The 14,820-nt window shown below is 53.4% G+C and overlaps 3 protein-coding genes across 3 annotated transcripts; 1 reads left to right on the forward strand and 2 right to left on the reverse strand.

Annotated features, from left to right (window-relative positions):
• Positions 1-2,501: 2,501 nt before the first annotated feature.
• On the forward strand, positions 2,502-4,081 carry SETTUDRAFT_40664 (uncharacterized protein; the record flags this gene model as incomplete). Its single annotated transcript, XM_008022091.1, has 1 exon — positions 2,502-4,081. One exon carries the CDS (start codon positions 2,502-2,504, stop codon positions 3,987-3,989), a length of 1,488 nt encoding a protein of 495 aa, XP_008020282.1. The 3' UTR covers positions 3,990-4,081.
• Positions 4,082-4,770: 689 nt separating this feature from the next.
• On the reverse strand, positions 4,771-6,888 carry SETTUDRAFT_30188 (uncharacterized protein; the record flags this gene model as incomplete). Its single annotated transcript, XM_008022013.1, has 5 exons — positions 4,771-5,789; positions 5,870-6,179; positions 6,451-6,651; positions 6,708-6,783; positions 6,839-6,888. The coding sequence occupies 5 exons, from the start codon at positions 6,886-6,888 to the stop codon at positions 4,771-4,773; spliced, it is 1,656 nt and encodes a 551-aa protein (XP_008020204.1).
• Positions 6,889-8,526: 1,638 nt separating this feature from the next.
• Positions 8,527-13,585, reverse strand: SETTUDRAFT_133417 (uncharacterized protein; the record flags this gene model as incomplete). Its single annotated transcript, XM_008022590.1, has 4 exons — positions 8,527-8,737; positions 8,792-12,230; positions 12,294-12,630; positions 12,678-13,585. 4 exons carry the CDS (start codon positions 13,583-13,585, stop codon positions 8,574-8,576), a joined length of 4,848 nt encoding a protein of 1,615 aa, XP_008020781.1. The 3' UTR covers positions 8,527-8,573.
• Positions 13,586-14,820: the final 1,235 nt, after the last annotated feature.

Below are 14,820 nucleotides of genomic sequence, written 5' to 3' on the forward strand. Positions count from 1 at the left end.
ATTAAGTAAATAGGGAAATATATTATATCGACTGTACTGTGTTTTGTGAAAGAAAAAAAGAAAGAATCAAGCAAAACCTCAACCGCCATAACACCACCCCCTCCTCCTCCTCCAGTTCGCCAGTTCGCCAGTTCGCCAGTTCGCCAACTAAGACATTGGTCGCACATGCATGCACGCGACTCAGCACATTACATACATACATACACACCTACATATGCAGCCAGCCCCTCCCCCTCCCCCTCCTTCGCTAGGCTCAAACATTAAAACAGCCTATGTTTCCCCCCCCCCTGGCAGCAGTTATAATTGGATGCCGTAACACGAGCTTTCCTTTCCCGTACGAGCAAGTCCCGACCATGTTGCATGTGGCGGTGTTACAGGATGAGCAGGGAGGGGGGAGGGGGAGGGGCAGTTTGGGGCTGAAGAAGTTGTCTGGTGAGGTGAGGGGGGGGGGGCAGCGCAATCTACTTAGTACTTTAGTGTACTGTAATTTGCTATTCCTAGTGCGGTTTAGCGCCCAGGGGGGGGGAATTAACGACTTCTCTTGGGTTTGGGGCTGTGTCTGGGGCTCTGGATGAGGATGAGGATGAGGATACTTACTGTGTGGAATAATGTCATGTGGACTTTGGGGGAAAGGGGATGGTGTGCTGGGATTTGTGGGTTTTTTTTTATATTTATAGATGGGAGGACTGAGGTGCAAAGAAAGGGTGGGGGGGTGCATGGTGCGTTTGGGTGGGGACAAGGCAGATAGATGGATAGATAGATAGATAGACAGGTAAAATCGTGAGTCTTGCTTGAATGACCAAGTGTATAGCTATAGAGTGGTTGCAGGAGGCTTTTACTAATTATTTTTTTTTGGATAAACCGCATTAAGTACAGGGAGATGTTCAGCTCAGATTCGAGTCTGAAGGATTTGTTTCGCGAATGACTGTAGGTGGCCATTTATCTTGAATACCTGCTAATATTTCGCGTACATATGCGCTTCTATATAACTATGTAGTAGCTAGGAAGATATACAGACCATACTGCACTGCAGCTAGCAATGGTACCAAGGTAAATTGCACACCCCGCCTCTGGTAACATTTCTCCGGATCTTAGGACCCGATGCGGGGAGTGTCGAGTCTGGTATGTATTACTTCTATAGTGTTTTATCTAAGAGATTTAGAAACCAGGATCACAGGTGCTGTTACAACTCCTTCTGATTATGCGTGTCTTTCCCCGACGCCGACTATTGAGTTATTGTGGCTTTGCGAAGGACTCGAAGACGTTGCATGCAGAATTTAGAGTCTCCTGATATGGGCAGTAAAGGCTGGATTGAGGGTGTCAGCAATGTCATACTGCTTCTCACTTCATTAGTCGGTGTCATACGGTTCATAGTCAGTTGTTTGCGACTGTGTTGTTCGGGCCAGTGTCAAAGATGGTCAGTCTACTGGTGATTCTTGATTCGGCAGCTACAATTCGTAATTAGATTGAAGCTCCAGAGGAAGTATATATGTTTTTGCCTGGTTCAATGACGGTGACTAACGAAATAGTGTAGTTATCGTGCTAAGATGTGCCTTGGCTTTCAAGTCCCTTCACCGTCTATCTCACTCTCAAAATGTTCAAAGACGAATTCGAGTCGAGGTAAATATTGTCGAGAACAATGGTAAGTATATATTAAGGTCTGAAAAGATTTTTTCACAGCATAAGACGCCAGTGACGATGCCTTGAATACCCATTGCGCGCTTAGACAAACTCTGACTATACCAGCACTATGTGTACATCCATTGTACATGCTAACCTTACCAGAAAATCTCCGAGTCTGGCTGTGATATAAATGAACGTCCCAAGTCGATCGAGTCTTTTCAATCGCCGAATCCAGACGAGTCCGCCACATTGCAAGTCACTGCGAAAAACACAATAACAATCACCACCACTGAGACGTCAGTCCAAACCAGACATACCCACCATGAGCTCTCCCAAACAGACCATTCTCCTTCAAATCCCCACCCGCACGAGACCGACGATCTGGATCTCTGTCTCAAGTTCCAAGTTCAAAAATCCCCGTGTAACAACAATGGCCAATAGTCGCTTAGCAAGCAACACAGTGAAAGCAAAAAAGCACACACAACACTGCGCTCACTCGACGTCCGCCTGCCCCACACGTACACGTAACTCGCCTTCACTTCGCGGTCTAGTTGGTCCTTTGGCTTATTGTGCGCGGGACTTGGACTGTTTACTTGGTTTTGGTTTTGCAGTTGTATACTTGGCACTCACACAGCTCCAAACTCAACAACCACAAGTCACAAATCACAAAGTCAACACTATCAGCGCGTTAACAACAATATACTCGACAGCGCCAAGATAAGAAGGTTCTTTTACTACTCATACAACAGCCGGTGTCTTGTGGTGTTTCTTGTGTTTTCAGGCGTCTGGTTGAAGCGATTGCTTTGCTCGTATATTGAGCCTTTGACCAGCCCACTGCTCTAGGTTCTCCTTGCATTTCGCATAGCGAGACAGACATCATGGCGTCGAAGCGTAAGACGGGCGAGAATAGCCCATCAGCGCGAGTTAGTCGCCGTGCGGCCACCCGAAAGCATGAGGAGACGCAGTCAGCAGACAAAGTCAGTGCCAGCTCGAGCAACAAGCGGAAGCAGCCTGACAGCAACAACAACACCGAGTTGAATGTCGAGGCTCCAGCAAAGAAGATCAAGATTACTCAGACCGCCACGTCTGCAACCACACCAGCTACCTCACCTCTCACACCGGCAGTCCTCCCAACCGCAGCCCCCACCACCAAGCCCATCCGGCGCCTCGTCCCCCAAGGCCCCCGCCGCACCGCGACCGTCGGCGTAAAAGACGAGTCTCTCCTCCGCATGGTATGCCACTGCGCCAACACCAACACGACCAACGAACTGCACTTCCGCAAGATCCCCGCCTCAGCCATCCGCTGGACATCGCCGCACCACATCCGCAAGATCAACGCGTGGCGCAACCAAATCTACGGCCGCGCCGGCATAAAAGCACGCTCCGTGAACCAGTGGCACGAGTACGAGGAACTCTGGCTCGAACTCTATTTCCAGCTCTCCATTGCCGAGGCGCTCAAGCGTCCCACCGTCGTGCCTAATACGGCGCTGATCCGCCGCGCTTTCAACGACATGTTTGTCGGCCGCGTGCTGTATGCGCACGACGGGGTTGCGTTGGCGCCGCGCGAAGAGCGGCGCGGCAATGCCTTTTCGTCTAAATTCGGGCGCGTGTGTCATCGGCTGCGGGCGCGGCTTGCGGCTTGTGTGCTGGGCAAATCCGGAGACGTGTATATGCCGCGGATTACCATGGACATGGTGCACGAGTACAAGGGCATGAAGATGTTGTTGGAGGATATGGGGATTTATGCCGAGTCCGAGTATGCTGAGGGCTTGGAGGCGTGGAGGGGTTTTTTGGCTAGTTTACCCGTGGGTGATGAGGAGGAGGAGGAGGAGGAGGTTGGGGATGAAGAAGAGACGGTTATTGATGACGAAGCGACGATTTCGGCGGTTGACGAGGATGATTATTATGATGGGTTGTGGAGGGGGAGTCAGTGTGACATGGATGACGAGGACAAGGACATGGCGCTTCAAAAGAAAGAGGAAGATGCCGTTGTGGCACTGTGGCGGCTTTCGCGTGCTGCCGTGGTATATAATGGTTTTGTCGAGTTTGTTCCTGGTACGCCGTCGTCTTTGACCCTTGCAAACTTGTTGCTGTACCCATCAACTCATCAGGTCGCAGACAACAACAACAACAACAACAACGACACTCGCACTGCATTCCCTGGAGCCCCAGTCCATGTACACGCATACAAGACTCGCATGTCCAGCAGCACCGCATACGCTACAAGCAACATCCCCGTCCGCGGCATTGGCACTGGTTCCAGCATGGGATTCTACAACCCAGCCAACGCATCCATCACATGGACCGATAGCGCCGCGACTTTGACTGCTTACCCGCTCACGACATCGTACATGCATTGCATGTAATGTAAGCTTTGTTGCATTCCACGACTCTGCACCGAGTTTCTTTTCTCTTCCTCTTCTATTGACTCTTATTTAGAATGGGCGGCGGCGGGCGGGTGGGTTAAGAGTTAAGGATTCAAGGGAAAAAAAATAAATAAATCGTCTTTGGACAACACTTTACTTCCATGGGGCATGTTGCACGCTTTGCAGTATTTGTATGTAGTATACACCACCACCACCACCACCGTCACCAACAAGCAGCTCAATTAAAACCATATAAAAGCGAGCCATAGCCAGTCTCAGCATGCACAAGAAGAAAGTGGGAATAAATGGGAGCAAGTAAGTGAAATATTTTTTGATGAAATTAGATTCAAAACCCAGAAAAGGCGCCGATATATGTAAGTAGGTCCAACAAGGAAAATATCCAAAAAAAGCCCCATCATCCACATCCACCTCTTTTTTTTACCCCATCACCATCATCTTCCATCATCACCCTTCATCTTGCAGTAATATGCCAAAGCCGGTAAAAAAAATCAACTCTATAAAACTGGTATTGCAACCCGCATCCCATCCATCGATCCAACAAGATAGGTATCCTAGAAAGAAAAGAACGAGGTCCGCTCAAAAAAAAGGGCAGCTGATCGAAACTCAGCTTCTTTTTTTCGTCGAGGTTCGAAGGTCGAAAAACAAAAGGTGGCTAGCCAATCTGTCGAAGAAGAAGTAAGGATTAAGTCGTTAATACGTGCGCGCATGCATCAAGCGAAAGGCTGACCAGAAAAGGGGGGGGGATTCGTGAAAAAGCGTCTTAGTGCTTGGGGCAGCAGCATACGTGTGGACCACTTGCAATGACCTCCTTGGTCGCCTCATCCTCGTACTTCTTAAAGTTCTCCATGAAGAGGCGGCCGAGCTTCTCGACCTCGTCCTGCAGGCTGGCGGTGCCGTTCCAGCTGTTGCGGGGGTTGAGCAGGTCGTCGGGGACGCCGGTGCACTTCTTGGGGACCTGGAGGTTGAAGACTTCGTAGTTTTCGTACTCGGCGTTGGCGAGCTCGCCGTTGTGGATGGCGTCGAGAATGGCGCGGGTGAAGCGCAGGCTGCAGCGCTTGCCGCCAGTGGTGGCACCGGCACCGACCCAGCCGGTGTTGAGGAGCCAGGCGTTGGCGTTGTGTTGTTGGATCTTCTCGGCGAGCATCTTGGCGTAGCGCATGGGGTGGAGGGCGAGGAAGGGCTGGGCGAAGCAGGTGGAGAAGGTGGCCTGGGGTTCAGTCACACCCTGCTCGGTACCGGCCATCTTGGAGGTGTATCCGGAAATAAAGTGGTACATGGTCTGCTCGGGGTTGAGCTTGGAGATGGGAGGAAGGACACCGCGGGCATCGCAGGTGAGGAGGACAATGTTCTTGGGGTGCTGGTTGGAGATGCAGGGAATCTTGGTGTTCTCAATGTACTCGATGGGGTAGGCACAGCGCGTGTTCTCCGTCAGGGTGTCGTCGTCGTAGTCGACAACACGGGTGACGGGGTCGAAGACGACGTTCTCGAGGATGGAGCCGAAGCGGATGGCGCCAAAGATATCAGGCTCCTTCTCGGCCGAGAGACCAATGCACTTGGCGTAGCAACCACCCTCAATGTTGAAGATGCCAGTGTCGCTCCAGCAGTGCTCGTCGTCACCAATCAGGGCACGCTTGGGGTCGGCAGACAGAGTCGTCTTTCCAGTTCCAGACAGACCGAAGAAGACGGTGACATCGCCATCCTGGCCCTCGTTGGCAGACGAGTGCAGGGTGAGGACGTTGTGCTTGATGGGCATCTCGTAGTAGAGGACGGTGAAGATTCCTGTGCACGGGCGGTTAGCACGGGCGGGTGAGGCAGGGGTGGGTAGACTTATTTCTTCATCTCTCCGGCATACTCGGTACCGAGGATGACCATCTCCTTGTCGGCAAAGTTGAGGGCGACCGAAGTCGACGAGGTCATGCCGCTGGTATACCTGTTGGCGGGGAAGGCACCGGCGTTGTAGATGGTGTAGTCGGGCTCAAAGTGCTCGAGCTCCTCCCTCGAGGGGCGGATCAGCATGTTGCGCATGAAGAGGGCGTGGTAGGCGCGGGCGCAGACAACGCGGACGCGTATCCTGTAGCGCTCGTCCCAGCCGGCGAATCCATCGACGACGTAGATGCGGTTCCTGGTGTTGAGGTAGTCGATGGCACGCTCGCGGTTGATGCGCCAGACCTGGGCAGGCGTGTTAGCAGTGCATGGTGAGAAGAAGGGACACGTGATGGTATGCCGCAAGCGGAACCCTGGACAGGTAGCGAAATGCGGGGCAGGCTAGCCCCATCACACGCCACGTGCAGGGATGCGAACTGCCTCGGGTATGCAGCTAGCGTGCATGACGTTTTGACGTTGATCTTTCACAAGCCAATGCGCATTTTGACGTAAAAAAATACGCCGTCTGGGGAAAAATTGGGAGAGCCAAGGGGCTGAGAGTGCGGAGGTGACTTACGTCAGTCTTCATGGGCTTGTTGACGGGGCCCCACCAGACATCGTTCTTGGACGAGTCCTCCTCGACAATGCGCTTATCCGAGGGCGAGCGGCCAGTCTTGGCTCCAGAGTATGCCGAGAGAGCGCCTGATGCTGTAATGGCAGAGCCAGTCTCGTACACGAGGGCATCCTCGTAGAGGGCAGCAACCGAGGGGTTGGCAATCTGGGGCGGTGATTAGTATTGGGAGCGGGTGCTGCACGTCGTGTTCAAGGACTCACAATAGCTACGCGGTCGTAGTCAATGTGAGCCTTGTCGTGGAGCGACTCTTCAATCTCCGTGTGTCCCTTGCTCGGCCTGGGGAAACCAATGGTCAGCCACGGCATCTCTGGCGGCAGAGGGATCGACTCACAGGACACCCGAGGGGTGGAGGTTGGTCTTGTTGACGGATTGGGAAACCATGGTGGAGATGTGGAAATGGGCACGCGGCTGCTTGGACACCTGGTGACGGGCGAAGTCTGGGGCCAAGGGAGATGATGGTGGAATTGCAGCTGGCAAGACGGGGTTCTGGGGCGCTTTAATACCACGGGCATTGCTTCTGACGACGCTGCTGGTGCTGAGTCTGGCAGAGCTGGGCCGGGGACAGCAAACTAGCGTTGGGGCGTGTGATTGGGTCGAGGGCGCGCGCGGGACGAAAATAACGCGGAGCTGGGCACGAGGGTTGGGTGAGGCCGGAAAAGGCGCTCGGCATGTGTAAGGCGGCGGTCCAGCTCCAGCACCGCCAGCGCGCGCGTGCTGGCGGAGGTGGAGGCGTGTCGAGGGCCCGAATCGCATGGGGTTGGATGCTCGCTGCTCGCGCTCGTGCTCGTGCTCGAGCTTCGACTATGCACAGGGCTGCGGTCACGGTTGTGTCATGGGAGACGCTTTTGTTTGGCGGTAGCTGTTCCCGCTTCCCGCCATGCCAATGCCAATGTCCTCGTGACGGGCGCACGTCGAGTGCGTAAAGCACATTGCGCCGCCGCCCATTGGCTGCCTACCCCACATTCATCCTCGCCCCCCAAAGCGGCTTAGCGGCCCCCTGCCTGTCGTCATTGTTTCATTGGCTTCCAGAACACGGCAGCGCGTGAAGTTTACCTGGCCTGTGGCCTATTTTTCGCCGGGAGCCGCGTAATAGCATGGCTGCTGCGCATGAGAAAAAAAAAGAACATTTTCACAGGACAGCACGCAGACACATGGCCATCGGTGTGTGCCAGCAGAAGCCACGCAGCAGCAGCAGCAGCAGCAGCACATACTGCGTATGCTTCATGCCCGTGTACCCAACTGCTAAACGCTCCCCGTGGCGGTGTCACGGCAAGGCGGTAGTGCACTGCCACTCCCCACCTCCACTCGCACCTCTGCCTCCACCCGCACCTCCACTCGCACAGCCTGCGCTTCCGATTCCACCTCGTGCTGCGTCTGAGGTTGATGCTCCACGCCCGACCCCTGCACGATGATGGCAAGCCCGTTTGAGCCTTGGCCCCATGTCTCGATTGCATGATGCACAAATCACCGCCCTCGGACGGATGGGGGCAAGGGAGAAGGGGGAGGGGCGGCTTCGGAAAACGCTGGGCTATTTTTTTTTCTCTCCTTGTCCATCCATGCGTGGCTAGCCGGCACTCGATTCATAGAGTTTACGTGTGTCAAGTGCCGAGCGCAACCTCTGTGCGATCCTTTCCGCTGGCCTGGTTAATCGCGCATCCTCGTCCAAAGTCTCCCTCTCCCTCGGTTACCCGTGTCGCATGTGCGGACAGGTACTCGCCCTGCCTCGTGAAGCCGAGATGAAGAAAGAAAAGGAAGAAAAAAAAACACGCACATGCACACATTAATCATGAATTCAAAGGGCGCTAGCTGGCCCAGTACCAGTCAACCCACGGCTGCTCGCTCGCTGCATGCTAGCACACGCTCTAGATTTCCCAGAACCCATTTTGCGGGGAACATGCACGACGCGGATATGGGCCCCGCTTTTCCGGCTGGCCCTGGGTTCCTTGTCTGAGCCCAACCCAAGCCTTGCGCGTTCCGGCCGCGGGCACGCTACGACTTTTCCCGATGGCCCCCCCCCCAGCACTCCCTATCCGCACCCGTGCTACCGCGACGTCAAACCTTCAGCCTCATGCCACGTCGCCGCCCTCTTGCTTTTTCTTATCCGCAGACTTTGTTTGTTTGCGCCCTGCCCGACTAAACATCGACTTGATCTGTCGTGCACCACCCAGATACAACCACGTGCACACAAACACGACGCCAAAGTTGAAGAAGATATACGCCCACATGATCCCTGGAGCCCGTTAGCCCGTGTGAAAAGAAAAAAAAGTGCCAGCGATCCACTCACCGAAGTTGCGCCATATGTAGCGCGGGAACACGTTGAACGATGCAGCAAACGCATCGCCAGTAGCGTACTGACAGAACCCACAGTCGCCGTTGGCCTGCGTCTGCACGTAGCCACCGGCTTGCTGCGCGAACTCGCCAGCATAGCCCTGGCAGTCTTGCCCTGGCGGCGGAGGAAAAATGGCCAGCTCCTTGGTCTCGCATCGGATCTCTTGTCCCTCCACCAGCAAAGCCAGGAATCCCTCCAACAGGTACTTGAACGGCGTCAGCCAGTACATCCAGCTCTGCCAGAACGACGGCAGTCCTGCATACGGAACAACCACTCCGCAAAACGACACAATAAACGTAAAGAACAGCGGTACCAGCAGCGATGCCAGGAGCTCGTTTGGCGAAAACGACGCAATCGCCTGTCCAAAGCCCAGGTAAAACACTTCAAAGAGCATGACAAAGAGCCACACGCTCGCTGCTGTATACGTGTCTCGCGGGAATCCAGGCGGGAAATACCAGCAGCACCAGTAGATGGTTCCCGACACGATACGATACGGCAGTTCGCTGAGTATCGTCCCCCACACCATGGCTGTCCACGAGTAAATCTTGGCACTGCCTTCTCGCGCACTGTAGATTCCACGGATGTTGATGAACCGGGGCTGCAGCTGCTGAATCAGCGGCGGTGCAATCGTCAGCGTCATGAACGTCGAAAACAGCCGTGACTGCATGTCGATCTGACTCTGCCCGAGATTCCAAAACGTAAACCCATTGAACAGTCCCGTGATGATGTGCAACATGACCATGCCCAGTACATAGGGCGGGTCTCTCCAGATGGCCACAAAGTTCCGCTTGACCACCGTGACCCACTGCTGCCCGTACGGCATGGCATATTCTCGGTCGTCGCGAGCCTCGTCATTCTTCGCTGCGTTGCGCCTGTTGGCAGTAATCTCTTGAATCTCCTTGGTCAGTTGTTCGTTCTCCTGTGACCTCTCCCACACATCACCCCAATCCTGTCCCTTGTAGTCGGGATTACCCGCCCCTATAGCTTCCAGCATATACTCGGCAGGGTTCGTGTGTGGGGGGCACTTGGCAGCGCCGTTGCTTTCAAGGTACCGGATGAGCTTCTGCGAGTCATGGCCCAGTTCACCAAAGTAGACAGTGCGCCCGCCAGACTTCAAGAGCAGAAGCTGGTCGAAATGCTCAAAGAGCACAGCACTGGGTTGATGGATTGTGCAGAGAATGGCTTGTCCAGCATCGGCCAGCTTGCGTAGAAATCGAACAATGTTGAACGCAGCCCCAGAGTCCAGGCCAGACGTAGGCTCATCGAGGAACATCAGCAGCTCAGGCTTGCTCGCAAGCTCCACGCCGATAGTCACCCGTTTCATTTGTTCTTGGTTCAGCCCGGAGCCAGTCGTGCCAATAACGGCGCCAGCAATGTCGCGCATCTCGAGCAGATCAATCATCGTCTCAACATAGTCATACTTCTCTTGAAGAGGAACCTCCTTGGGCTGTCTCAATCGCGCAGAAAATCGCAGTGCTTCGCGAACCGTAGCCGTTGATTCGTGCACATCCATCTGCTCTGCAAAGCCAGTCGACCGCTGGAACGAGTGCGGAAGCGGTTTGCCGTCGACAAGAAAGTCTCCACGAACAACGCCAAAGTTGATGCGCTGAGCCAGCGTGTTGAGCAAGGTGGTTTTTCCCGCACCAGAAGCACCCATGAGCGCTGTGAGTTTACCAGGCTTCACAAAGCCCTGCACTCCCTTCAGCAACATCCGCTCGCCTTTTTCGTATGGGATCGTGTAGTTGATGTTCTGGAAAGTGAAGATAGTCTCGTTCTTAGCAACCCCCTCGGCGGGATTGTCGGATTCCTGGCTCTCGTACTTTTCCGACACCGGCTCACGGCTTCCAGCCTCCTCGTCGCTGGGCAGAGTTTTCGTCTCCATTTCTTTCTCAACAGCCTTGGGCACTTGGCCGCGCTTATAGATGGTGACGGCCCCGCCCCCTTTGTTAGGCTTCTGCAGCTCCATGCCAAGAGCTGTGAGTGCTACAAAAAGGATGAAAAAGGCACAGATGATGCCAAAGTTGCGCCACAAGTGAGACCTCGAGTACCCGTACGCTGCCGCGATATAGTCTGATCCAGCCACTGTGAGCGATCCAGGTCTGTTGCCTTGGATAGCACAGGCTTGATACTGCTCTTCAGCACCAGGAACCTGTGGAGCTATGAATGGGGGTACGCATTGGATTTGCAAGTTGTAGAACTCGTTCGAAACGAGTCCCTCAAAGCCGTACTGAATAGGATTGACCCAGCGTAGCCATGAAAACCATGGATGCATCTTTGCTGGAGGAATCAGATAACCAGTATACACAACAAGTGCCTGGATGGCAACACCCGTGATTCGAGTTGCCACATCCAGGGAGCCGACCAGAGCACCAATGGCTCGGAAGAAAGCATACATGGTCATGGTGATGATCCAAAGGAACAGCAGCGAGATGAAGAACTGGGACGCTGTTCGCGAGAGGTTCGCCATGAAGTACACCACAATGTCGAAGATGAAGACTTGGACCAGCACAAGTGGCACGTCGATGACGGTTTGCGCAATGGCGTAGGCAGCTGGTCGGTAAAATGAGAAACTCTTGTGCTTGAGCAAGATCGGTCTCGACTCGAATGCGGCCGTGAGTTCCGCCAAAGCGAGCAGGGCATTGAAGAGCAGCATAAAGAAGATAACACCACCCCGGGGAAAGACTCCCGCGGCTGTGTTTGGGAGATTGTAGAATAGCGAACCGACAATCAAGGCTTGGAACAAGATGCCGCCCCACTTGCCGATAAGAGACTGCGGGTCTCCCACCATGACAAGGAACTGGCGTTTGGTGCAAGCCATGACTTGAGCGGGAAACGAAATGGTAAAGTTCTTCTTCTTTGTCGCCTTGGTCTGGGCTGAATGACGTTCCTCTGCCTGTCGTCTTGTCTCCTTCTCAAACTCTTCAATATCGGCAAAGTTGTCGTTGATCTGCTCGCTATTGGCAAAGGCTTCTGCAAAGGCTGCTGCAGTACGTGGAATGCGATTTTCCCAGCCTTCCTTGATCTGCCGCTCATGATCATCCGTGACCGACGTCAGAAAGTCACTCGTGGTCCAGCGCTCAGGCTTGTCAAACCCGAGATTCTTGAAGTAGGCCTCGGCTTTTTCAGTGGGTCCAAAGTAGCAGCACCGTCCTTCATGAATCAAAAGAACTTTGTCAAAGAGTTCGTACAAGGACTCTCCTGCCTGGTAGAGGGCTACTGCAGTAGAGATCTGAGCCATATTGGTCAAAGCGCGTAGACTCTGAACATATTCACGCGCGGTGCTAGCGTCTAGACCACGAGTGCTGTTATCCCAACTCTGGACTGAGGCCTTGGTGACCATTGCTTCAGCGATTGAAACACGCTTCTTCTCGCCACCGGACACACCGCGAATGAGCTACAGGTAGAGGATATGATGTCAGTGCATGTTTTGTGTGTCACTCATACGTGGAACACTTACTTCGTTGCCGACTTTGGTACCAAGGGTATGTTCGATCCAGAAGAGCTTAGTGACAACGCGGAGAAACTCGTTCACATAGTCCTTGCGGCTCTCGCCCTCCTTTCGCGATTCTTTACCGGGTGTCCTTGTCTTCAATGCAAACTCCAGCGTGTCTTTCACCTTGAGTGTCGCATAATGCAGATCGTCTTCGGGGTTGTACAGGACCTCACTTCGATACTTCTTGCGCATCTCATCTGCATCGGTGCCTCCATATGACACTTCACCAGTGATTTCTTCGAAGCCAAATCTTTGATTGCCGATCAGTTTCAGGAACGTCGAGCAACCAGCTCCAGGGCGTCTATTGACATTAGCATGGGTGTATCTTGATCGAAATTCAGGACATACCCAAGAACAAGCACCATTTCACCGGGGCGTATGCACCCGGAGAAGTCATCAAGAAGCGTCCGCACTGGTGGTTTGCCCGCAGCCTTCCGTGGCCCTTTTGTGAGCAGATTCTTGACAAATCTTACTGGATCTGCAAACAGTGATCCGACGCTTGGCTGCAACGCTGCGCCAATACCCATCCCTTTCACTGTTAAGTGCTTGAAGATGACGCCCTGGTGTCTAGTCTTTTCTTCTTCCGATTGTTCTCGCCTTGTGCGCCCAAACATCTTTGACATTAATTTGTTGATCTCATCTTGTTCCTCCTTGCTGTGGCCAGTTGCACCAGTGTTGCTCTTGCTCAGGCCATAGCTCTGGTTCGTCTTTCGTCTGGACAGTACACGGAACAGGTCGTCTTCTGTCATTGGCCTTGAGTTTGTCGTCTTCAGGTTAGGTCTCTTCTTTGCTGCAGCACCCTCCGTGGAGGAACCTTCGTGTTCGGAGTCCGACGAGTCATCAAGCACGACTTGCTCTTCCAAGAACCCCCCTGACTCCGCCGTCTGGAGGTAGCCGTTGTTCGAATCGGGGTGCCGTCCATTTGCGGGCTCGCTGGCTCTACCTGGAGCTGCATTTACGTAGTTCGCGTGCTGTGATGATGACATGCCAGACGATGGTACTGCAGTAGTATTGCTCGAGCCTGATGACGCCCCTGTACCTTTCTCCCCATAGTAGCTTTGACTGCTGGTATGCAGTGCATTGGAAATGAAGGTTCTACCGGTATTCTCATTGTGAGAAGCGCTGGGCGTAACTGAGGCACTCTCAGTCCGTTGTTGGGAGCCGATGTATGATTGATTCCGGCTGGAATCTACAGGCGTCTCTATCCAACCGCCAGGGAGATGCGATTGGATTGGGTTATCATTTTTTGAATCCATTACGACGGACCTCGTGGCGTTAGCGTGGACCGCGGAAGACAGTCCTGGCAGTAGTGTAGGTCCCAGGCGAATGGGTCCACTTCAAACAGTGTCGGTTTGTATGCGACCAGTGATCGTTGGAAGAGACGGTTTTGGCGACAGTCCACAAATTCTGCCGGGCTGAAATCTAGAGAGAGGGTATGTGACCACAACCAGGTATATCAGCTGAAATGGCAGGCGGCGCGCCGGAGCTCTTTGTCGCCGTCATGTTTGGGCGACGCGTTGATATTTCGCTAGTGGAGTGATGATGTCACGGTAACGTGTAGGCGGCAGGCTCGCTTTCGATGCGAGCACGAGCTTCGCCCATCGGCGCATGCTAATGCCGAAATTTATTGTATCCAGCCACGATCGAGATAATCAGCCTTTACAGAGTCCAATCTCTTGTCGCTCGTCATGCACTCGGCGCCCGCGGGCTGCGACTGGTGGTGACCGTGTGCAGTGGTCGGCACCAAGTACTTTGGACTCGATACCTGTCCCAACTGTTGGTACCAACCATATATCCCGGTAGATTTTCTCTGCCATGTTTTGCTTTCTTCGTCGAATTTTGTCCGTAGAATGGTATGAAAGGTTGACTGAACGCCGTGGCGCCTGTCTGAGCTGTCCGATTGAAGCGAGTTTGCCAATTGCGTCATAGTTAAGCAAGGAAATGCCAAGGAATGCTTGACATCTTGGCCGGGTATTCTAGACTAATCCAGCCTCTGCTCAGCCGTGTTCAATGGACTCGATATTCCCCCATATTTTTTGCTTTTCACTTTTGTATGCCAAGTCTGGAATCTATTGAAACTCCAGTCTCCACATAACATGTGATGGTGTATACCTGGTTTTTACAACCAAAACCCGCACCTTTGAGGTTCAGGTTTTTGTGTTGTTAGGATGTTTAGATGAAAGATATCAACCCTCAAGAACCTCTGAAGCAGTTCAGTGCGGGAATAGTGGAGAAGGTTTGAGCCCACTTAGTAAGATCGGACATGCAGCCGCCGGAAGCAAATGGCCGTCTGGAACGACCCCGCAAGCTATAGATCAAAGTGTTCATGTGAGTGTACGGAGGTGCCTCACAAAAGTTTTGTCCCACGCTAATCTCGGCGCTTCGGCATAACTCTTCTTGGCGCAACTCCCACCTTTGAGCTGAGTAGCTGTACGATTTGTCTGTATCTATCGTTACAATGTCTCCTAATACTGATCCTTACACCCGCACC

Source organism: Exserohilum turcica (genome assembly GCF_000359705.1).
Source record: "Exserohilum turcica Et28A unplaced genomic scaffold SETTUscaffold_1, whole genome shotgun sequence".
NCBI classification, from domain to species: domain Eukaryota; kingdom Fungi; phylum Ascomycota; class Dothideomycetes; order Pleosporales; family Pleosporaceae; genus Exserohilum; species Exserohilum turcicum.